At 49.6% G+C, this 23,197-nt stretch overlaps 2 protein-coding genes and 1 non-coding gene across 4 annotated transcripts; 2 read left to right on the plus strand and 1 right to left on the minus strand.

Annotated features, from left to right (window-relative positions):
- Positions 1 to 59: 59 nt before the first annotated feature.
- PLAGL2 (PLAG1 like zinc finger 2) lies at positions 60 to 15,153 on the plus strand. 2 transcript variants are annotated; one of them, XM_017514654.2, is made up of 3 exons: positions 60 to 207; positions 5,546 to 5,919; positions 9,999 to 15,153. In XM_017514654.2, the coding sequence occupies exons 2-3, from the start codon at positions 5,660 to 5,662 to the stop codon at positions 11,227 to 11,229; spliced, it is 1,491 nt and encodes a 496-aa protein (XP_017370143.1). In that variant the 5' UTR covers positions 60 to 207; positions 5,546 to 5,659; the 3' UTR covers positions 11,230 to 15,153. The 2 variants fall into 2 exon arrangements, with proteins under 2 accessions (XP_017370143.1, XP_037589325.1); XM_037733397.1 differs by lacking the exon at positions 5,546 to 5,919 and having other exon boundaries at positions 110 to 207.
- Positions 15,154 to 17,239: 2,086 nt separating this feature from the next.
- Positions 17,240 to 21,676, plus strand: LOC108293326 (putative testis-specific Y-encoded-like protein 3). Its single transcript, XM_017514666.2, has one exon. It carries the CDS (start codon positions 17,475 to 17,477, stop codon positions 18,555 to 18,557), a length of 1,083 nt encoding a protein of 360 aa, XP_017370155.1. The 5' UTR covers positions 17,240 to 17,474; the 3' UTR covers positions 18,558 to 21,676.
- A 218-nt stretch (positions 21,677 to 21,894) lies between these two features.
- On the minus strand, positions 21,895 to 22,013 carry LOC119469286. The gene has a single exon (XR_005198092.1). It is a non-coding gene; the product is annotated as a 5S ribosomal RNA (ribosomal RNA).
- Positions 22,014 to 23,197: the final 1,184 nt, after the last annotated feature.

Genomic DNA, 23,197 nt, shown 5'->3' on the forward strand with positions numbered 1-23,197 from the left:
GCCCGCGCACCGCCCCGGCCGCTCTAGCCCGCGGGCGGGCGGGACCATAGAGATCCCGCGGCACCGCCCCCTCCACGACCCGAGCGCCCGCTCGCGCGCCTCCCACAATGCACCGCACAATGGCCCGACCGCCGCCACTACCGGGGCCTGAGCGGGCCTGGCGGAGCCCGAGCGCGGCCCGGCCCGCAGCGCGGGGCCCCGAGCGCGGTGAGTGCCAACGAGGGCCCCAGGGGACGGCGGGGAGCGGGGCGGGAGGCCGTCTTGCTACGTCCGCTAGCGCCCTGTACACGGAGCGGCGGCGCCCCTCATCTCGGGCCCCTCAGCGCGGTCGCCCACATCCCCGATCCGGGGCCGGGTCTGCGCCAACCCGGCCCAGATAGGCCCCGGGGTGACGAAAACTCTCCCTGGACCCATACCTGTGTCTGTGGGACCCGAGGAAGCCACTGGCCCCCTCCCTTCCGAGACTTAAGGACGCAGTTCTCAGGGTCTCCCTCTCCCGACCCCCAGGCTCCCTGGAGACCCAGATAACGCGCTGCTGACCTTACCCGGGACCCGGGTCTGGGGGACGCAGATAAGCTGCACCTGCTCCCTCCCTTCGACACGCCTACCCAGACCCACATAACCCCCTTTCCTGCTCCAGATAGCCCGCCCTGTACCCTGTTTCATTTTCCAGACTTACCTAACCCCTTTTGAGGCTTCCCTTAAATATCTGGGTCTGGAGAACTCGGATAAGCCTCACCGCAGTTCCCTCCTCAGTGACCATACTCCCAAGCTTTCGACATCTTCCATCCCGTTACCCATTTTGAGACCCTCTTGAAATTCAGAGGATTCACTTCTGACTATCTCCAACCCGCACAGCCCTCCAGCCCTTAGAATCCCCCATCTCATTCTTGTGGGTTTCCCTTAGAGACCCAGGAAACTTGCTCATGATTCCTTCCCATCCTCATTCTTCCTTCCCATCCCGGAGACTCCCTCCAGACTTCTCCCTGAATTTCCCTTGCTTCTTCAGCCCTCATCCACTCCCATCTCTCCCAGGTCCCGGGAAATTGAAACTTTCCGACACCACAGTGGGGTGGTCCAAAATCTGGCCTGGGACCCAGGCTGCGGCCCACCTTGGTGGGGAGAAAGGGCCCTATTAGGTGCAGGATACGGGGACAACTGTGCAGGGGAATCGGTGCTTTCACCTGCAAGCATAGCCTGTCTCCTGGCTTGTGTGTTTTTCCACCTGTCAGCCTGGGACTGTTGTTAGTCTGGCCTTGGGTTTCTAACCTTTCCCTCCTAAGGTGAGGGGCGGGGATGTCGAATCAGGTTTTCTCCCCATGAAAATGGGGTTGTGGTGAGTTGCAGCCATTTGTTCAAGGCCTCCCCAGGAGTGGGAGGCAGCAGGAATCCGAGGAAATAGTGAATCAAAGGGACTCCAAAGAGGGCCCATCTACACTGACAGAAGAATTAGCAGCCTGAGAGTAAATCCAACCCCTGTTAATCCTGTTTGATGTTTCTTGGAATGATGCAAGTCATTGAGACTCTCCAGCCTCCCTGTAATTTAATTCTCCCACCACTCTGGAGTGGGCGACGTGGGGGAGGGGGTGTAACAGCATTCCCATTTCCCCTTTTCTCACTGTTTTCCAGCCAACCAGTGTGTCTTTAGGATTTGTTTCTGATTCTCAGACCAGGATCTGTTTTTTTTTCTTTCTTTCCTCTAAGTCTATTTATAATTTCCCAGTTGCTATTTTGGGTTCTGCTTAAGGGAAGATTCTACCCCAAGGAGCGTTCCGGGTCTATTTCCTCCGGCAGGTGTTGAATTGAGTTCTTCAGATCCCCAAGTAACTCTTGGGCAGGAGGATAAAAGCTATTTTAGGGTAGTCACTGAAGTGGAGCTGTTAATCCTCTGTGGGTCTCTTTAGTTAAGAACACTCAAAGATTAACCCTTTCCTTGTTCCAGGGGTGTTATCTCTCAACAGTTTTTTAGTGGGGAGTTAGGAGAATTTGAGTGTGGCAGCAGAAGGTGGGAACATGAAACTCAATACAAAAACAAAGATAATAGTTCTCTTTTGTTGGGTGCTTCTAGCAGGCCAAGCCCTGTGCTGAGCCCTTTGCATACCTCACTAAAATAATCCTTACAGCAAGCCTGTGAGGTAAGTATTTTTAGCTTTACAGATGAGGAAACAGGCTAACAATGGAGAAAGAACGCAGTTTCTATAGAGATGATGTAACACCATAAAACTATAGTTTCATCAGAGGGCAGCAGGCATCATAGCACATAACAGGGGATGGACAGAGTGGGGAGAAATATGTCTCAGTTTCAGGTTCCAAAGAGGACTGTACAGAGTTTTTAGCAAGCATTCCTGTTTGGGATATGGAGCCCTAATAATAGAAAAGGGTATAGGAAGGTGGCTGTCTGCACAAGAGAGAACTCTGGCCCAGGAGATGGTGCCTGGAGGGCGGTAAAGTAAGAGGCTCTTTAAAGGGGAATGTGCCGAGGGTTAGTTTTGAGGGAAAGGGGGAAGACTGCATTCTGTGGGAGATGTTGGAAAAGGAAGGAAACTCACTCTGAGGCCTGAGAAGTAACATTAAAGAGGAAAAAAAGAAGTACTACTCAGTCTATCTGTGGAAAAAGAGACAGACACGGCTTAGACCTCAGAGAAGGCACTGCATGTATTTGGCACACATTTTATGTCAGCCACTTTCAAGAGTATTATTTCACTTAATGTTCTATACGAATCTTACAGGTAAGGAAAATAAATCCCTATTTTAGAAAGTGAAGAAACTGAAGTTCAGAGAAATAAAGTAACCTGCCTGTGGTTTCCCAGTCAGTAAGTGGCAGCTTTTCTGATAGCAAGTCCAATGTTCCTTCCATGCCAACTCCCCTTTCAGATCAGGTACTAGAAAGAATCTTAGGCCGAAAATATACTGAGTGATACCAGTAACTGGGAAGGATTGTGTTTGTTTTATGGAAACAGGTTCTGTCAGCTTCTCTGTAGTCGTTAAGGTTAAAATGTGAGACCAGAAGAGCAGCTTTGGAAGAGAAGTAGAATTCTTTCACAGTTTTGCTGAGAAAGGACAAGTCTGAAGGAACAGGCCTTCTGATTATGTGAGACAAACCCAGGAATCTTTCTGGATTAGAGGAGTTTGCAGACAAAGGGTGGAGAGAGAGACAGAGAGACAGACAGACAAGATCCCCAAAAGAGCTCCTAGGTAACACTAGCAGCTTTGGTTATCCAAGAGGCTGTGGGTGACTGTAGGTAGGGACTTGCCTGTGCCTTTTGAAAAGTATAGGAGAGCAGGATTGGGGTGTTGGCTCTTTTCTTTGTGAAGACATAGCCCCATTAAAAGCAGATCAAGGCAAGCACATGGCTGCTACTTTCCTCCTTTGGTTCTATCAGTACAAGCTCCTTAGCCACCACCAGCCTCTTTCCTAGAAGCCCATTACTCACTCTTTCAGTAGTAGCCTACTAAACTACTGTGTCTTGTTTGTGCTTGTTCAGGAGAACAGATGAGGTAGACGTGTGGGAGGTGGGGACGTAATGTTCTCTTTCTGAGTTTGTGTGGAGTTTCCAGGTCTAGGCTCCTCTCTCACATCAGCCAAACTGATGTGACTTGTTTCCTTCTGGCTGCTATTCCCAACTTTCAGAGGCTGAGGTGCATGATTTCTAAATGAATGGGGAGCAGAATTTGACTTTGAAGGTAGGGTAATTCCTTCCAATCTAAACATGCACACTGAGCACACTCTCTACTCAATTCCAAGGTGCATAGTAATCGCTGGCATTATAAACAGGTAATTCCACCCTTGCAAAGGAGGAGGGGACTTAAACAATGAAAGCCCAAGGTCACAGGCCTTTGAGGTTTATAGTGAAGCAGGCACATATGCCATAATGACTCGAAGGCTTAAGTGGGACTGGTTTTTAGTGCTACCTACCTGTCCCCAGCATGTGATTTATGCAAAATGCAGCCACCTTTATACAGATCTTTCTAGACAAATCTCCACTCGTGATGGGGACATGTTTATCATATTACATCACAGTGTTTCTTCAACAAGAGGAATGGTTCCTGAACAGGAGGTAGCTCATGTTAATGATGAGCAAAGCTCTCTGGGGCATGAACCCGCTGATTCCATCATCTTGTTCACGGCCAGTCTGTTGGATGAATGGTCGCTGTAAGCAGCAGGTGCTAATGAGCTGAGTAAGCATTCTGTGGCCCACAGCTAGTTTGTGCAGTTGGAGCCCTCCCCAGATTCTCATGGATAATCCCCAGACACCCCCTTTTCTCTCTTCACATGGAAAAGCCTCATGATCAAATTTTGGCCTGATCTTGTCAAAGGGAATCCCCCGTTATAGCAGGTTGCAATGTGGTTGGTAATCTGTGGTAAGCTTGGGAGTATGAATGTGGGTCTCTTGGCCCCTTTTGAGAGTCAGTGCGGTAACTCCCATCCTCTTCCTCTGGATTGGTATCCGGAAAGGAGCTGTGTCATCTTTGCACATCCCCCCTTCTATTCAACAAGAGAAAGAATCAGACTTCAAGATTTTGGCTCCCCAGTTGGGAATAGCTGCGAACCCAGTTTAGACCGAAACTACCTGTGCGTAGGTTAGTCCCTGAAAATCAACCTGCATTCAGTGACTAGTTTACCTATCTGAAAGAAAGTTGAGATTCCTTTTCTAGATATTAGGTATATAGAGATGAAAGAGATATGATTTGAGCCCTCGAAGAATCAGGCTGTTGGAGAGGCCTAAATTCTAATGCCAGAACGTTACCTGCTTCTAATGGAGATGTGCATATATACTCTGAGGGTCTGTAGGAGGGGCTCCTCAGCACCTGGGGGTGTTGGACAGGCTTTGCGAAAGAGGGATGATCTGGGCCCTGAGACACAGAGACCCAGAGAAGTGGTAGAGGTTAGGATGAGACCAGTCCTGGTTTAAGGAAAATACTAAGAATCTGCTGTTGCCTTCTCAGACAGACCCTCCTGATGTTGATGCACTGCTAAGAAACACAACTGGTACCAGGGCTGACCATCAGGGATGTAGATTTCCTAAGTAGAGGCTTTTCTTTCCTTCTCTCTTGCCTTTTGGGCATTTTATTGCTCCTTAGCACCTCCATGAGGAGGAGAATGTGGAAAGTAGTGGACGAGGAGGTGCCAGGGTAATGAGATGGAGGAACCACTATCTCTAGGTTTGATGGAAAGGATATAAAAGTGAGGTCCAGAAGAGAAAGTTTGAAGTTTTGGGGCTTTTGGTTCCTCAGTTTATCTTGTTTCTTATTAGCCTAGATGGTACTGGTAATAGTAGCTACTACTCAGCACTTAATGGATGCCCAGCCTTCTGCTGAATGCTTTATATTAATGAGCTCATTTAATCCTTAAAACATGTTTACAATTTAGGAGATTATTATGCCCACTTTATAAATGAGGAAACAGTTAGGGAAGTAAGTAATTGGCTGAAAGTCACACAGCTTCTAAGTGGAAGGGCTGGGATTGGAATGGGATCTGTCTGCCTCCAGAGCCCATGTTCTCATGCTATTGGGCTCCCTAACACCAGGTGTTCTGATGTTTCAGGTGAAGAGATTGTTTTCTGAAAGCTGCGTTCGAGGCTGTGACAGAGCTGAAAGCCCGTGTGGAGCGGATGGGGAGGCTTTCTGAATAACATGGCCCTTTGCCATTAGCCTTGCCATGACCACATTTTTCACCAGCGTCCCCCCCTGGATTCAAGATGCAAAGCAGCAGGAGGAAGTGGGCTGGAAACTAGTTCCCAGGCCTCGGGGCCGGGAGGCGGAGAGTCAAGTGAAGTGCCAATGTGAAATTTCGGGGACACCTTTCTCAAATGGGGAGAAGCTGAGGCCTCACAGCCTCCCCCAACCAGAGCAGAGACCATATAGCTGCCCTCAGCTGCACTGTGGCAAGGCTTTTGCCTCCAAATACAAGCTGTATAGGTAGGTGACACTCTCATATCTCTTCCTGTCCCAAGGTTCCCAGAGGACAAAAGCAGAGAGACCCTGCCTAGTGTGGGTTTTTAATCTGTGGCAGAAGAGTGGAGGTTAATTTGTCCTACAAGTATACCCTGAATGCCAAACAGTTGAAGTCACTCACTAAAAAATGATTCAGACACTAGAATCTGATGGGTTGCCTCCCAAAGTATTGGGATTACTGGCGTAAGCCACTGCAGCCGGCCTTCTTCTTAGACCTTCTTAGAGATGGTCTGGGTGCCAATGTCAGGCAGCCTTGAGCTTTTTTTTTTTTTTTTTAAAGAGATGGGAGTTTTGCTGTGTCATCCAGGCTAGAGTGCAGTGGTACAATCAGCTCACTGCAGCCTCCAATTCCAGGGTGCAGGTAACTATGATTACAGGCTTGAACCACTGCACCTGGCTATGTTTCTAATTTTTGGCAGAGATGGGAGTCTGGCTGTGTTGCCCATGCTGGTCTCAAACTCCTGGGCTCAAGTGATTCTCCCACCTTGACTTCCCAAAGCAGTGAGATTACAGGCATGAGCCACTGCACTTAGCCCTGAACATTTTTTTTTTTAATACTGCTTTCCTTACCTTTGTCAGGTGATGGTCTGAATTTTAGCTAGCAGTTAAGAATCAGTATTTGAACTGGAAAAGTAGACCTTCTGGTTTAGTCTGTAAATTTTAAAGTAGAGGCTCAGAGTAGGGACATAACTTACCCAAGGTCATACAGCTTCAGAGGTCCTGCAGTGCTTCTTCTACTGAATCAGCCTGCCACTTACTCAGATTAACTATGCCTGTCTCCCTGTTGCCCACTGTGTTAGCTGCTTTTCTGAAACTTGTAAGCCCAAGAACCCTTACTTAAAGTGAAATTAAACATAAAAGCCTTGACATAAGGCAAATAGAGAAGAACAGCTTTGGTTGCTTTGGTGAGGATGGGGAGGCATGGCCAAAAGCAATTTTGGGCCAGGTGTGTTGGCTCACACTTGTAATCTCAGCACCTTGAGAGGCTCAGGAGGGTAGATCACTTGAGGCCAAGAGTTAGAGACCAGCCTGACCAACATGGCAAAACCCCATTTCTACTAAAAATAAAAATTAGCTGGGCGTGGTGGTGCATGCCTGTAGTCCCAGCTACTTGGGAGGCTGTGGCAGAAGAATCACATGAACCCAGGAGAAGGAGGCCGCAGTGAACTGAGATTGTGCCACTGCACTCCAGCCTGGGTGGCAGAGTAAGACTGTGTCTCAAAACAAAAAAAAACAAGGGTAGTTTTGATTTTATCCTTTCCATTAGAGGAACCATGAACTTGCCCTTTAGAAATGAGATAGATTGGCCTGATGCACAGTCATCCAACCATCAGTTCATCTGCCCAACATTATTGAGCTCTTGCTCTGTAGCAGGCACAGTGCTTGGTGTGAGGGGTGGGAGTAGTGAGCCAGACATAAGAGGGTGCTGGCCTTCTTTGGTTTTACGGTCTTAATGTGGGTACAGACAGTAAACAAGTAAATATGAACAAGAAGACCACAAAAGCCTCAGTTCCTCATCTGGAAAACAGTTAATAAATAGGAAGGGACTAAAATAGGCAACAGGGTAGCATGGTAGCCATGATTGTCCTCTTGATAGTTCTGTGGTCCTCAGGAGTGCTTTGATTCTCTGTGTGCTCCTATGTCTTAAGGGAACTCCAGTCAAGGCCATCCTCTTAGGCTTTCTGTTTTTTTTGAGACAGGGTCTCATTTTTTTTTTTTTTTAGTGGGTTGCGCAGGATGGCCTTGAACGTGTAGAATTGCCTCCTCAAGCACCAGAACAACTGACCTGAGCCACAGTGGCTCCCAAAGCTCCTGTTGCTAGGGTCTCACTTTTGCCCAAGCTGGAGTATAGTGGAGTGATCGTAACTAACCGCAGCCTCAAACTCCTTGGCTCAAGTGATTCTCCTGCCTCAGCCTTCTGAGTAGCTAAGACCACAGGCATGCACCACCACCACACCCACTAATTTTTCTATCTTTTCTAGAGACAGAGTCTCTTCCCTGAGTTGTTCAGGGTGGTCTCAAACTCCTGGCCTCAAACTGTCCTCCTACCTTAGCCTCCCAAAGTATTGAGATTACTGGCGTAAGCCACTGTTCCCTGCCTTCTTAGACTTTCTTAATGAGGGTCCGGTTCCCAGTGGGAGGCTGCAGGAAAAGTCCTGGGTCAGGAAGCAGGAGCCCTGACTCCACATAAAATTTACTGTGTGATCTTAGGTGAGGTATTAAACCTCTTTGGGCCTCAGTTTCCTTACCTACAAAATGAGGGAAATGAACAGTGGATCACTCAGCACCTCCCTCTCTGCATTTTCAGTTACATCACAGGAGGTTGACAGTAACCCACACAGTCTTGAGCACTCTTGAGCGTACACTTGTAGCATGTTGGCAGTGCGTGTGTTTGATACCCTCCGGGGAGAAAGGATCACTGGGTGCTGTACGAGAGACAGCTGTTGCATACCTGACTGAACATAGGTGTTCTGAAGGCCTGTTTAAATCCAGCCTCTGCTACTTACTGACTGGTGGGTGAGGGGGCTGCCCTGTGTTTCAGACTCCTTGTCTGGAGATCAAGGTTAATGACACAACTTATGCAGAGCCTGGCAAACAGTGGGTGCTGAGTTGATTCTGAATGTGCTGTGGAGCTGTGAATTGCAGTTCCTGGATTCTGAGCCACTTTTCAACCGTATGCAATCAGGTAAACCAAGGGACACTGAAGTGCCATACCATTAAAACATTTCTTGAAGTGTTACTGGTTAACACGGCAAGCAATTCAAATGGTACAAACAGGCATGCAGTGATGAATGGTTCTCCAGCATGAGCACCCTAAGAATGCGCATGCCTGTGTGGGTTACTGTCAGCCTCCTGTGATGTAACGAACGTGGTAATGTAGAGAGGGGTGTTTGCTCCCCAAAGGCAGCTGGGGGTTGGTTTTTGTGTATCCTCCTGAGACATTCAAACATGTATATTCCCTTTTTTATTTTCAAAAAAGATTGTATTACATGCACTGTATTGAACTTCCTGTTTTGACTTAGCCCTATATATCTTGGAAATTTGTTCTAGATAAGGAAGTTTATTTATTTATTTAGAGATGAAGTCTCGAGGAAGTTTATTTAGAGACAGAGTCTCACTCTGTCACCCACGATGGAGTGCAGTGGTGCAATCATAGCTCACTGCAGTTTCGAATTCCTGGGCTCAGGTAATCCTGCCTTAGCCTCTTGAGTGGCTAGGACTACAGGTGCACGCTACCATGCTCACCTAATTTTTAATATTTTGTAGAGACAGGATCTCGCTATGTTGTTCTCGAATTCCTAGGCTCAAATGATCCTTCTTCCTTGCCTTCTCATAGTGCTGGGATTACAGGCATACACCACTGTGCTCAGACTGGAAATTTAGATATATTTCATTTTCTCTTTATTGTATCATTTTAAATTATTTAAATGTAATTTTTTAAAAAAGGAAATACATTCATGTAATTCAAAATTCAGAAGGTACAAAAACTTATGTGATGAAAATTCTCCATCACACTCATCCATAAGCTGTTTGGTTCTTTTTCCCATAGGCAGCCACTGGTTTCGGTTTCTTGTATATCCTTCCAGAAATATTTTAGGCATATGCAAGCAAACATACATATATTTTTCCCCTTTTCACATAGAATACTATTCTATATCTACTATTCTGCCTCATTTTTTCTACTTCCTGTCTCTTAGCAGCATATTCCCTATAAGTACATATAAAGCTTCATTTTTTGAAAAGTTGAGTCATTTTATGAACTTAACATAATTTCTGTAACCAGTTACCTATTGATAGATTGGATGTTCTGATTGTTGCTGATTTTTTTGCTACTACCAGCAATGCTGCAAATAATATCAGTACACATTTTTTTGCAGGTAGGCAAGGATATCTGTGGAGTAGAATTGGTTTGGTATTGCACTGCAAGCCTTTGCCATAGTTTTTGTATCTAGTTTCCTATTAATGGACACCTTGGTTGTCCAGTCATCTCTTGTGATCTCCCCTCTTTCTGCTTTCTCCCCTCTCTCCCTTTTCTACCCCAGGCACATGGCCACCCACTCAGCCCAGAAACCCCACCAGTGTATGTACTGTGATAAGATGTTTCACCGCAAGGACCATCTGCGGAATCATCTGCAGACCCATGACCCTAACAAGGAGGCCCTCCACTGCTCTGAGTGTGGTAAGAATTACAATACAAAGCTGGGCTACCGGCGCCACCTGGCCATGCATGCTGCCAGCAGCGGTGACCTCAGCTGCAAGGTGTGCCTGCAGACCTTTGAGAGTACCCAGGCCCTGCTAGAGCACCTGAAGGCCCACTCACGCCGGGTAGCAGGCGGTGCCAAGGAGAAGAAGCACCCCTGTGACCACTGTGACCGGCGGTTCTATACTCGTAAGGATGTACGGCGGCACCTAGTGGTGCACACAGGCCGTAAGGATTTCCTGTGCCAGTACTGTGCCCAGCGGTTTGGCCGTAAGGACCACCTGACGCGTCATGTCAAGAAGAGCCACTCGCAGGAGCTGCTCAAGATCAAGACAGAGCCAGTGGACATGTTAGGCCTACTCAGCTGCAGCTCCACAGTCAATGTGAAGGAAGAGCTGAGCCCTGTGCTGTGCATGGCCTCTCGGGACGTAATGGGGACCAAGGCCTTCCCTGGCATGTTGCCCATGGGCATGTATGGTGCCCACATCCCTACGATGCCCAGCACAGGTGTGCCACACTCCCTGGTGCACAACACGCTGCCCATGGGTATGAGCTACCCTCTGGAATCCTCACCTATCTCTTCCCCAGCTCAGCTCCCTCCAAAATACCAGCTTGGATCTACCTCATACTTGCCCGACAAATTGCCCAAAGTGGAGGTGGATAGTTTTCTGGCGGAGCTTCCTGGAAGCCTGTCTCTCTCATCCGCTGAACCCCAGCCCACCTCACCTCAGCCGGCGGCAGCTGCAGCCCTCCTAGATGAAGCACTGCTTGCCAAGAGCCCCGCCAACCTCTCTGAGGCCCTCTGCGCTGCTAATGTGGACTTCTCCCACCTACTGGGCTTTCTTCCACTCAACCTGCCCCCGTGTAACCCGCCTGGGGCCACAGGAGGCCTGGTCATGGGCTACTCCCAGGCGGAGGCACAGCCCCTGCTCACCACTTTGCAAGCTCAGCCTCAAGATTCCCCAGGAGCTGGGGGACCACTGAACTTTGGGCCTCTGCACTCCTTGCCTCCGGTCTTCACATCTGGCCTGAGTAGCACCACCCTGCCTCGTTTCCACCAAGCATTCCAGTAGCCCCCACAGAGGCCCTCAGCTCAGTTTTTGGCTCTGTTAGGGAGCCTTAGTACCCACCCCGTCCGTGTCCCCCATGAAGGCAGCTGAGCTTTCAGAGCTGGGTTAAAAAAAAATTCCAGTGTCTGTATGGAGCACTTGGTTTGGGGGTTCAGGCTCCAGGATCAATTCCAGAAGGAGCCTTGAGCCCCAACCCTGTGAAAAGATCTCATACCATAGGACTTCAGGTATTTTTGCTTTTATTTTTTTGACCTGAATCGGGAGCCACATTTAGCCTTCTCCCTCTCCAAAGCGCCAGAACCTCCTCCTCGAGAATGGGAAGGCCTCTTGGAGACACAGAGGGTTTCACCTTGGACGACCTCAAGAGAAATTGCCCAAGAAGCCCGCCTTCTGGTTCCAACCTGCAGACCCCACAGCAGTCAGTTGGTCAGGCCCTGCTCTAGAAGGTCACTTGGCTCCATCGCCTGCTTCCAACCAATGGGCAGGAGAGAGGGCCTTTATTTCCTGCCCACCTATGCCTACTGTACCAGCGCCTCTGTTTCCAGTCAGTGTTGTCCAGCAACGGTACCGTTTACACAGTCCCCTCAGACACACCATTTCACCTCCCTTGCCAAGCTGTTAGCCTTAGGATGATTGCAGTGAACACTGTTTACACACCGTGAATCCATTCCCATCAGTCCATTCCAGTTGGCACCAGCCTGAACCATTTGGTACCTGGTGTTAACTGGAGTCCTGTTTACAAGGCGGAGTCGGGTCTTGCTGACTTCTCTTCACTTGAGGTCACATTTTTCCCCCGTGGGGAAATAAACTGACTTTGGACTGCTTCAGTCACTGCCATCTTCCATGACTGCATCTGTTCCTGCCTTCCTCGGCGGTGTCCACAGAAGACAGGCAAGAAGATTGGAGCAGTTTTCTCACAGGTCTGCAGTTCTGTTTTTCTCCAAGTACATTATGACCCCCTCATCCTCCTCTTGAACTGGAGAGGGGAAGAAATGAAAGGCATACCCACATCTGTCACCTCCCCAACCCGTAGTCCCCACCTTGAACATCATGAGCTGTTATCATCAATCTTGGAAGCAGAGACTCTGGGTTGGTGTGAATAGCAAAGGAGGAGGTCTGAGCCCCTCATTTGTCTTCCTCCCACCTGTCCCTTTTCCAGGAAGTTGTGGAATTGTTGGAAGAAGAGTTTGCAGAAAGTTAGGAATGGGCACATAGTTAAGTCCTAATCTATGGGTACATTGTTATGTCCTAAACCAAAATTTTCCTTATCCACAATGTCCCGTCTGTCCCTTCCACTTTGCAGTAGACTCAGCCACTGTGCATAGGCTTCTTTGCTTTCTGTCCAAAAACTTCCACTTTCTTCTTGTGCTACCGTCCCCATCTCCAGTTTTGCCCCTAGTATCCAGCAAGGTTTCTTGCAACAAATGATTAGTTCTTCTCTTCTGACTTGTGGGGCTTCCTGCTGTAGAGAGCACAGCCCTTGCCCAGAGCCCAGGAACCCCATCCTTGCTTCATCTCCATTCTTCATGGGCTTCACTCTTCCCACTCATGGAAGGAAGGCAGCTCAGGGACCTCCACTGTGGGACCCTTGAGACATCTCCACTCTGATTCAGAAACACACTTCTACCTCTTTACTGTTAACTCTTGACAGATGCAGTCAGCAGTTTCTGGGCACTTCTCTCAGGAGGTGCCTGATGCTGACTTCTCCACTAGGGTTTCAGGACAAACTACCAAGGAACTGCCTCAGCCTCCTCCCAATCCTCCCTCACCCGCCTTCTGTCTAGGCTCACTTGGTTTGTCATCAGGAACTGAGCAGGTCTAGGACTCAGGCTTCTGCTTCAGCCCAGGCCAGTACTCCTTGTTTGAGGTGAAAGCCTTAAAATTTAGCTCCCTAGCCCTTGATTGGAAGCAATTTGGAGTAAGTGTGTTTCGATATAGGCAGGGTAGCTTGGGATACCTTTAAATAAAAAAACCAGATATTAAAATGTCTGGTAAGGTTAGAATCAGACTAGATGATTTGCTTCTAAAAATTAGTTTCAGTGAGTCCCAGGGACTAATTAAGGTTTATTTTAAAAAGCGTCTACCTTGGTACGCAGCCACCTCCTGCATGCTGTGCATGTTATTGGGACTCGTATTATAGGCAATAGGATGTGAGAATCCAGTTGGGACTCGCTCTTGCCATTCTCCTTGTTGTATCCGGTCTTCAGCACTAGACCCAGCAACCCTTCTCCCCTTAACTGCCACCTTCCCTACACCCTCAGTTTACAGAGGCCATTGGGCCTCTGCTGCAGAATACAAAGTCCTGGGCTGTTAGAGGAGTCCTGTCCTCTCTGCCTCCCTCGAATTCTCTCTCCCCTTAAGTGATGCTGGGAAAGTCATAGGACTGGCAAAGCACCTGTTTAACCCCCCACCTCTTGTCTTTTCTCCTTGCTTTCCCCACTTTGGTGTCTTCCCGTCTATCCTGTCTTTCCTTTCCTCCTCCCTCAGTGTCCTCACCACCCACAAGGAATTTTCCCCATCACTGTGAACTTTGCTGGTACAGAGGAATAATATCTGCCTTCACCTTTTTTTTTTGGACCATAGCTAGCCAGCCATTTCTTAAACCTCTCTTCCTAAAATCAGGGTGGGGCGGGGGGAGAAGAGGGAAAAAAAAAAAAAAAAAAAAAAAAAAAGCCTTAGTGGCCTGGTTCAAAGGATAAGAATAGCTTTATCCTACACTCAGTACCCAAACTCACTTCAGTATGCTTACTGAGGCCATGAGAACCTGAGGGGTGTCTGCCCAGGACAGGAGCCATGGCATGTGGCAAAGACCAGTGAGGGACCAGGAAAAAAAGGGGTGATGTCCCCTTTCTCTGCCACCTCCAGCCTCTGTCGGCAATGAGCTGTCCCCCTCCCACCCTACACAGTAGCTGGTCAGGGCTGAGTCCAGTCCTGGGAGTAAGGGAATGGCATGCCCAGATGTCAGCTCAAAGGATCCCTGCATCATCTTAAAGAGGTGGGAGGCAGGGAAAGGAGCACCAGTGAGGTTCCCCCCCACCCAACCTTTTACAATGGCATTTTCTTAATTGAAATCCGGGAAGCAGGTGTGATTACTTTTTTGCTCATAGATATTGTCCTAAGTTGGAATTCTCCCACTGCCCTAAAACTTTCCCGAGTAGTCCTTTAAATTCCCCCCTCCCTTTTTGGTAGCTGTTTTCTCCATCCTCTTTCCACCTCCCCTCTTATCTAGGAGCTATTTGTAAGCACGATTTTTTTTAACAGGTTATATTGTACAGGATCAATATTTTGCTTTTTAACAAGGATATTTATGTAATAAGAAACTTTGCCTTAGGCAGGTGTTGGCCAGAAAAATCCAGATTCCTCTGGGACCCCACCCTGGCCTCTCCTGGAGCTCTGAACCTGCTGTGGAAGGAATTGGCCGTGACCTTTGCCTCTGGAGAGTAGGGTCTATGGCGAGGGAAAAGGGTGTTCTCTATAATAATCTAGTGCCTCCATGGAGGGGTTTGGAAAAATTCCAGTTCAATTTCTTTGTGTGTCAGCTAACTTACTTAGCTGATTCTTCCCACTCACACCTCTCCACCTCTGCATATTTGGCACTAGAACTCCTAAAACACCACTTCTTATGCTTCTCCCTCCCTACCAGTGGTCAAGGCTTTGGAGCCACTCTTTTGTAACTCCAGATTATTTAAAGAGAGAAAAATACAAGACAAAAATCTTCTAGCACTTTGTAAACACAGTGAATAACCTCTTGGAGTATTTTTGGCTTTATATAAAACAAGGTTTTTAATTGTAAAGTATAAGTGCCATTAGAAAATGCACAGGGCATATCTTTGTTAAAGTAGATTTTTCAATGTTTTACAGAATTACATTTTCAAAAAAAAAAAGGTTTTTATAATGAAGTTGTTTATTAAAAACTTCTGAATGATGTGTTTGGGAGTTGTGAACCTGTCTGATTGGGAAAGGGTTGGAGAGAGCCTGGAATTGGGAAGAACTGGAATCTCCGGACATCTTTAGCATCCAGGATGGTGGTGAGTGTAGGGCAGACAGTAAAAACCCCTCCCATCAGCACCTGCAAGCTTTGTACTTTGATGTTAAATACCTGATTTGTATGTATTTGAGGTAAGTGGCATAATTCTATCTTGGATGCAAGGATCAGACAGCCAAAATCATTGGCTTTTCACAGTGAAATTGTGTGTAACTGAAAAATGCCAGCTGTAGAGCAGTCTCTAGGTTAGGTTTGATCTAGTGGCTCCACATGGTTGGCCTCAGCATTCCTATTTCTCCCTGTTCTGTGATGCAGTTGTGACTTCATCCACAGGCCCTACAAAGTAGATTTCCCCCTTTGTGTGGGAGTGAGCAGAATGCTGCCTGGATTCCAGACCTGCCATTCTCACACACTGCTGACCAACCCTCCAGGCTCTCAGGAGAGGACTCACCACAGAAGCCCCAGTAAGCATCCTGTTTCATTGGCCTTGATGGGATTCTGTACCATCCCAAACCAGTCACCATATGCCAGTGACAACAAGGCTGAGACAGGAGGAGTGGTTTCTCAAAGGAAATTTGGGGCATTGTTAGGATGAGGAATAGATGCTGGTTGTCCAAGAAAGCAGAAATGTTCATGCTCATCATTGCCAAGGTGGACAGCTGGTGACAGCTAGGACCTGACCTAACCTACACTTGTGCCCAACCAGTGGGTTCACGCAGACTGCTGAGAGGCTTATATGGCTTCACCTGACCTTGACCTTACTAATGAAGGTCATCACCACTATCCTGGGCGCCAACCCTTGTGCTGAGATCCTCCCATCAGGGGCTCAGACTGAACTGACTTCTGTGGTCTGGAGCCAGTGTCCATGGCCAAGCAGTGCAAGTCACTTGGAGTCCAGCCCAAGAGCCTGTGGGGGCATTAACAAGTACAGGTGTTTTGTGTACAAAGGCAGTGGGTTGACCCTTCATCTCTGGCCTTCTGCTTGACAAATGTTCAGTGTCCACCCCAGTAGGTTAAAACTCTAGCTAGGACTCTAAGGAAATCCACCTTGCTCCCTAAGGAGTGTATACCGCAGTATAGGTCTGAGGGCTCAGATGAGGGAGCTGTTGCATCCATTGGTCAGAAAAACGCTGAAAGCTTTCTGGAAGAGGTGGCAAGGACTTGGGCAGAGGTAGGGGGTACTGACCTTCATAGGTCACAGTTTGGGAGCAGAGTCCACAGGAACACAGATTTGCAGGATCAAGGACTTCGAGGGCTGGCTCATCCAGCGCAAGAAGACTGAGGATGTCACCACGGAGGAGGGCACCATCTTCAAGGAGGAGGCAGCAGAGGAGGTGAAGAAGCAGCAGGTGGGGGAGAAGCTGGTTGGGGAGGAAAAGTCTGCCCTGGTACAGTCCCTGCACTTAAGGCTAGAGTCCACCTTTGGAAGGGTAGCCTTTGGGCCTCGGACAAAGTGAAGCAGGGTCCGCCTGGCTTCTGCCACCCAGCCCGGGAGGAACCAACTCCTGTTGGAGAAACCAGGCAGATGCCCACTCGCTCCCTGTTTGTAGCATTTAACACCCTCTCTTGCCCCAGATCCTTCCACTCCGACCTTGCTTATTTTCCCCACATGAATATTTCAAGCACCTTCTTTCCCTACATGAATGCGTTGATCACCTTTGTGTGAGAAGATTACCATTACAGTGTATCTGGTTTGAATCTGGTCAGTCGTTGCAGGGGATACCTCTTTAAGCCTTCCGCGTGTGCCTGAGTAACTTAACCAATGCAAGGCTGCGAATGACCTACAACTGCCCCAAAGCAACACTGGAGTGTGGGAGCTGGGCGACTCCTGCTTGCCCACTGCAGGTGGGGAACGTTGAGCAATCGCCTGGCGTGGTGGCTGTGATAGGAAAGTTTTAATTATCCAGGACCAGTGACTGGGCCTGTCCCCTGGTGTTTGCTCCGAGCTGACCCTTGCTTGGTACATACTTCGCCCCACCTCCACCTCTATCGCCATCGCCATCGCCATCGCCAGTGCCAACGAATCCGGGGCCAGTTCTGTGGCGCCCGCAATCACATCCTCATCGAGCAGTCCCGTACCCCTCCTCCCGGCCTTCAGGCCGCTCGCTCGGCTGCGGGGGACCCCAGCGAATCACATCCGAGAAGGGGGCGCGCGGGGCGGAGCCTTCCGCCCACTGTCCTCCCGCCGACAGCCGCCCCTCTTGCCCAGCCCGCAGTCGCCCGCGCTCCCCGAGCCCCTCCAGGCCAGAGGCTCTCAGTGGCGATGGCGGACGAGAGGGCAGGGACCCCGGAAGCCGCGGCGCGCCCGCCGCCCGGCCCTGAGCAGGAGGGGGACGCGCGCATGGCCCCTGCGGCCTGGGCCCGAGAAGCTATGGGGCGCGGGTCCCTCCACCCCGCAGCGGGCCTCGGGACTGCCCTCCCTTCCCCCAGGCGCGGGGAAGCGACCTCCGCGGCGACTGCCCTGAGCCTGGAAAACGGTCGGGTCCTGGACGAAGCCCCAGAAACCTGCGGTTCAGAAGGCCCGGGGGCTCGGGCGGGAGCCGGCGAGAAGGCCGAGGACGCGACCACGGAGGAGGGCGCCATCTTCAAGGAGGAGGCCGCAGAGAAGGTGGAGAAGCAGCAGGTGGGGGAGAAGCTGGTGGGGGAGGAGAAGCAGGAGGTGGGAGCGGAGGCCCAGGAGGGCCCGGGACCACTGAACTTTGGTGTCCTAATTGTGGACCCTCTGGAGGCCATCCAGTGGGAGGCGGAGGCCATGAGCGCCCAGGCCGACAGGGCCTACCTCCAGCTTGAGCGCAGGTTTGGGCGGATGCACAGGTTGCACCTCGCCCGTAGGAGCTTCATCATCCAGAATATTCCTGGCTTCTGGGTCACTGCCTTTCTGAACCACCCGCAGCTGTCAGCCATGATCAGCCCTCGAGATGAAGACATGCTCTGCTACCTGATGAATTTGGAGGTGAGGGAGCTCAGGCACTCCAGGACAGGTTGCAAATTCAAGTTCCGCTTTTGGAGCAACCCCTACTTCCAGAACAAGGTGATAGTAAAGGAGTATGAATGCAGACCCTCAGGCCGAGTGGTGTCTATTGCGACTCGCATCCGGTGGCACCGGGGCCAGGAACCCCCGGCCCTCGTACACAGGAACCGGGACACTGTCCGAAGCTTCTTCAGTTGGTTTTCACAGCACAGCCTCCCAGAGGCCGACAGCGTTGCCCAGATTATTAAAGATGACCTGTGGGCCAACCCCCTGCAGTACTACCTGCTGGGGGATAGGCCCTACAGAGCCAGGGGAGGCCTCGCAAGGTGGCCTACGGAGGCCCCTTCTAGGCCTTACGGGTTCCAGTCCGGCTAGGTGCTGCCCTGGGATGTGGGGCCTACATAAAGCTCCCTCTGGCCTCCTGTGGGTGGTGGATTTGGGCTCAGGCCAGTGGGGGGTGCTCTGCTGTCTTTCTGTTCTGTGCACTCCGGCTCTCCATGTTTGGTCGACTCAGATCTCAGATTGTGGCCCTTGTGGCCAGTCTCTGCTGTTTCCATATAGCCTCATGCTGTTCTGTGTTAACATCACATGGCTGTCACATGCGGCTGCATCTACCCAGTGCTGTGGATGTGCACTGCCATCATCTTTATGGTATGGACCAGTTACTGTGGCCATCACAGCCATTTTTGACAAGGGCACCGGCAAGTCACTACTTGGAGGACAGTGCCTCTTTGAGGCCTATGCTTCAAGCCCCCAGCCTGCCGGCCTTCGCATGAGCGCTGGTTGTGCTTACAGTAGCTCTGCACCCTGGTTGTGACAAGCTGAGTCTCATCACCCAAGATGAAGTGGGTGCATTTGATGCCGGGTGCCACCCAGACTTGGACATTCCATGGCCTCAAGAGCACAGGCCAGGCTACCACCAAGTGGACTCTTGGGCATCTGGCAGGATGAGCACACAGCTGGCTGCTGGGCATGGGTGAGGTCAAGGGCATGAAGCAGTGGACAGCACATTCTTTGTGATCATACTGCTCCTCCTGCCCCACGGTGGTTGACATCACAGCCTGCTACGGCTTGTGAGGGTCTGTTCTGTGCTCCACCAGTGCCTGGCCATCACCTTTCCCGTGAATTTTGCCCAGGCCACCATCAGCCCTGTTGCCTGCTCCCAGGTCTACAGGAGCCTCCATAACTGCCTGTGGACCTAGTTGGGCCACCTGCCAATGCACAGGAGAGCCCCTGATCCCCAGGAACTCTGCCAAACTGGCCTATCTAGGCATGTGAATGAGGCAGGGGCAAGGATGGGAACCCCTCCTCAGCCCCAGTTACTGGACCCCATGGAATCCAGGTACTCTGGCAGCCCCCCCGCCTCTACCTGTTAGGCTGCCAGGCTGTGGGCACTGGGGAGGGGGTCTTCCTGGTCATGGGGCCTGTCTACCCATACCCAGATCTCACACCATTTTTTCTTTAAATGATGGCTTTGAAACAACAACAACTGAAGAAAGATTTTTTCTTAAACTCAACAAGAAAGACTTTGGGCCGGGTGCAGTGGCTCACACCTGTAGTAACCCCAGCACTTTGAGAGGCTGAGGTGGGCGGATCACCTGAGGTTGGGAGTTTGAGACCAGCCTGACCAACATGGAGAAACCCCATCTCTCCTATGCATCTCTCTGTGTTTCAGCCCATTGGGGCGTTGTGCTATAAAGCCCTGCTTGTTGCTTTTAGTTGAGAACTTTTGCAAGATTGTCAATGCACATTTTTATGCCACTTGGAAACTTATGTGACTAATCACAGTTGTTATCAATTTGTGGGGTCCTTTAGTAAAAAATACAAAATTAGCCAGATGTGGTGGTGAATGCCTGTAATCCCAGCTACTCAGGAGGAGGCTCAGACAGGAGAATTGCTTGAACCCGGGAGGTGGAGGTTGTGATGAGCCGAGATGGCGCCGTTGCACTCTGGCCTGGGTAACAAAAGCAATACTCCATCTCAAAACAAAAAAAGACTTTAGTGTTGTTTGCCTCTCTTGGTCTCCAGAGAGGGAGGGCTTGCGCTGTAGACTGCCAGCATTCCCTCCCCCATGCCTTACCCTCTTTAGCAAGGCCTAGAATCTTCCAAAGGGGACAGTGCAAGGCTGCTGAACAGAGAGACCAGGAAGTCCCAAGGGCAGGGATAGCTAATATTCCATTTTATTCTGTGTTCTTTTAGACTAACCCCAACTGTTTCTTCTTCCTCCACCAAGTCCAAACCCCTCTAGGTACAAGAGCTGAGCTGCCCACCCCCTCCTTCCCTGCTTGCAGACCTATCTCCATTTCGTTTTAGGGGAAGGGGTGGTGGTGACCATACCCAGGACTCTTCCTTGGAAGGCATTATCTTCTGTCCGCCAGGATCTGGGGAGGCCTTATCACAAAATAATGTGGAGGGTGCTTTTGGCAGGGAAGTGCAACAGGGGCCAGAGCCGGCTGAAGAGGCAGGATGGCTGAGGGATGGCAAAAGGAGGAGAGCCCTTGATTTTGGTTAATAAATAGAAACAGGGTCTCACTGTGTTGCCCAGGCTGGTCTTGAACTCTGTTCAACGATCTGCTCATCTTGGCCTCCCACAGTTCTAAAATTACAGTCGTGAACCACTGTGCCTGCCTGATTTTTTTTTCTTCAAGACAGGATCTCATTCTGTTGCCCAGGCTGGAGTGCAGTGATGCAGTCATAGCCTCGAACTCCTGGGCTCAAGCAATTCTCCCATTTCAGCCTCCCAAATAGCTGGGATTATAGGTGTGTGCCACCATGACCAGCTGTTTTTTAAACATTTTTGTAGAGATGGAGATCTCGCTGTGTTGCCCAGGCTGCTCTTAACTCCTGGGCTCAAGGGATCCTCCCACCTTGGCCTCCTAAAGAGCTGGGATTACAAGCTGCCGTGCCCAGCCCTTGCTAACACTTTGGTTCACCAATACGTTTTGTAGACTAGAGGAATTACAGAACACTGCAACTTTAGAGGTTTTCTCTCTTGGTCTAACCTTGTGTATGTAGAAAGTTCATGTTGTATGCTGTTATTGAGTAAGACCCTATGCATCTCTCTGTGTTTCAGCCCATTGGGGCATTATGCTGTAAAGCCCTGCTTGTTGCTTTTAGTTGAGAACTTTTGCAAGATTGTCAATGCACATTTTTATGCCACTTGGAAACTTATGCGACTAATCACAATTGTTATCAAGTTGTGGGGGCCTTTAGTGTAACCTTGTACTTAGAAGCGGAGTTTGTTTTGTCGGACTTAAGACTGGAAGTTGTGACCGGGTTCTGTAAGGTTAACTTCCAGAAAGAAATCTGTGGCCGTGATCGTCCTGATGATTTTGTGCCAGGTTGTAATTGACATCATGGTAACTGACATTGCTTCTTTTACGCAGAGAAATATTCCTGAGGTGGCTTTGTACAGTCACAAGGGGATCTGTGGCATTTTTGTCTCCTATATGCATGATAAAAAATAAAAACTTTTCTGTCTGGGGAAAAAATAACCTAGATCACGTTACTTCCCCATCCAACACCGTACACTGGTTAAAAATATACATCTATGAATTCCTTTTTGCAGGCGACAAAGCCCTGCTTTTGCTGGTCCCTGCCAGCATCTCCCATCAACCCCTGCTTCAGGCTCTCTGCTCCCACACTGGCCTCTCTCCTGTTCTTTAAACACACTAAGCATGTTCTAGCCTCAGGATTTTATTTTATTTTTTATAGCCTACGGCACCCGGTATTCCCAGGCAGTCTACCATCCAAGTACTAACCAGGCCCGACCCTGCTTTCCTTCCGAGATCTGACGAGATCGGGCGCGTTCAGGATGGTATGGCCATAGACAAGCCTCAGGATTTTAGCACTTGCTTTTCCCAACTTCCTAGCAAGGATGTTCCTCCTGCAGATGCTCTCATCTCATGGCTCCCTAAATTCATTCAGACTTCAAATCCGGAGGCCTTCTCTGCCAAGCCTGTCCAAAATTAGCCTCTGCCCCTCTTCATCTCTCCCCACTCCTATCATGATTTTTTCCATGTCACTTGTAACTCTCTTAAGAATTTTTTTTTCCCTTTTGAGACAGGGTCTCACTCTGTCACCCAGGCTGGAGTGCAGTAGTGTGATCTTGGCTCACTACAGCCTCTGCCACCCAGATTCAAGCAATTCTTCTGCTTCAGCCTCCCCAGTAGCTGGGATTACAGGCACATGCTACCACATCCGGCTAATTTTGTATTTTTAGTACAGACAGGGTGTCACTGTGTTGGCCAGGCTGGTCTCAAACTCCTGACCTCAAGTGATCCAACCACCTTGGCTTCCCAAAGTGCTGGGATTACAGGTGTGAGCCACTGTGCCCGGCCTCTCTGAAATGATCTTTTCTTACCTTCCCCCACCTCGTTTCACATGTGGCAGGAGAACAGGGACAGATGTTTCTGCAGCTTTGCCTCACATAATTCAGTGTCCAGCATCTCAGAGATTACTGGTGTGAGTGACTGACTTTATTCCAGCATTCAGAGTACTGTGCTGGGCTCTGACAAAGGCATGGTTCCTGCCCAAAGGATTTTAGCTGGGTAAAGAAAGGTGCAGGTGATGAAGGGTGACTGTTTAATTTGCCATCTGGCCGGAACATATTTGGGAGTGAAAGGGTCACGACTAATAATTACACCAGGGCAAGAGGCGTAACTGGTACCCAATGGTCATCCACAGAGACAAAACCCAAATGCATCCAGTGTGGCTTATAGTCCACCACGTATGTGATAATGTGGGATCAGAGGGCGGAGACTTCTCTGAAGTTGGGACATTCGCTGGGTGTTGAGGAATGGGCAGTTGTTTAGAAAGTGGAGCCAGATAAGGGAATTCCTGGCAGAGCAAACAGTGGTGGTGAAGGCACTGGATGGGAGAATGTGCGGCGTGGTTAAGGTATATAGCATGTGCCGTGGATTTGGCTGCTTGGGAGAGGCAGGACTGAATGGGTAGATTGAGGCCACTTTTTTTTTCTTTTATTTATCTTTTGTTATTTTTTTTTTTTTTTTTTG

The sequence above is a fragment of the Cebus imitator genome, unplaced genomic scaffold, assembly GCF_001604975.1.
Source record: "Cebus imitator isolate Cc_AM_T3 unplaced genomic scaffold, Cebus_imitator-1.0 Scaffold18, whole genome shotgun sequence".
Lineage (NCBI taxonomy): Eukaryota > Metazoa > Chordata > Mammalia > Primates > Cebidae > Cebus > Cebus imitator.

Excerpts from the sequence above, each read along its gene's own strand:
- PLAGL2 (XM_017514654.2), top strand. The coding sequence starts at position 5,660 with ATGACCACATTTTTCACCAGCGTCCCCCCCTGGATTCAAGATGCAAAG. Across the intron at positions 5,920-9,998 it reads TCCAAATACAAGCTGTATAG|GCACATGGCCACCCACTCAG; the intron begins GTAGGTGACACT and ends TTTCTACCCCAG.
- LOC108293326 (XM_017514666.2), top strand. The coding sequence starts at position 17,475 with ATGGCGGACGAGAGGGCAGGGACCCCGGAAGCCGCGGCGCGCCCGCCG.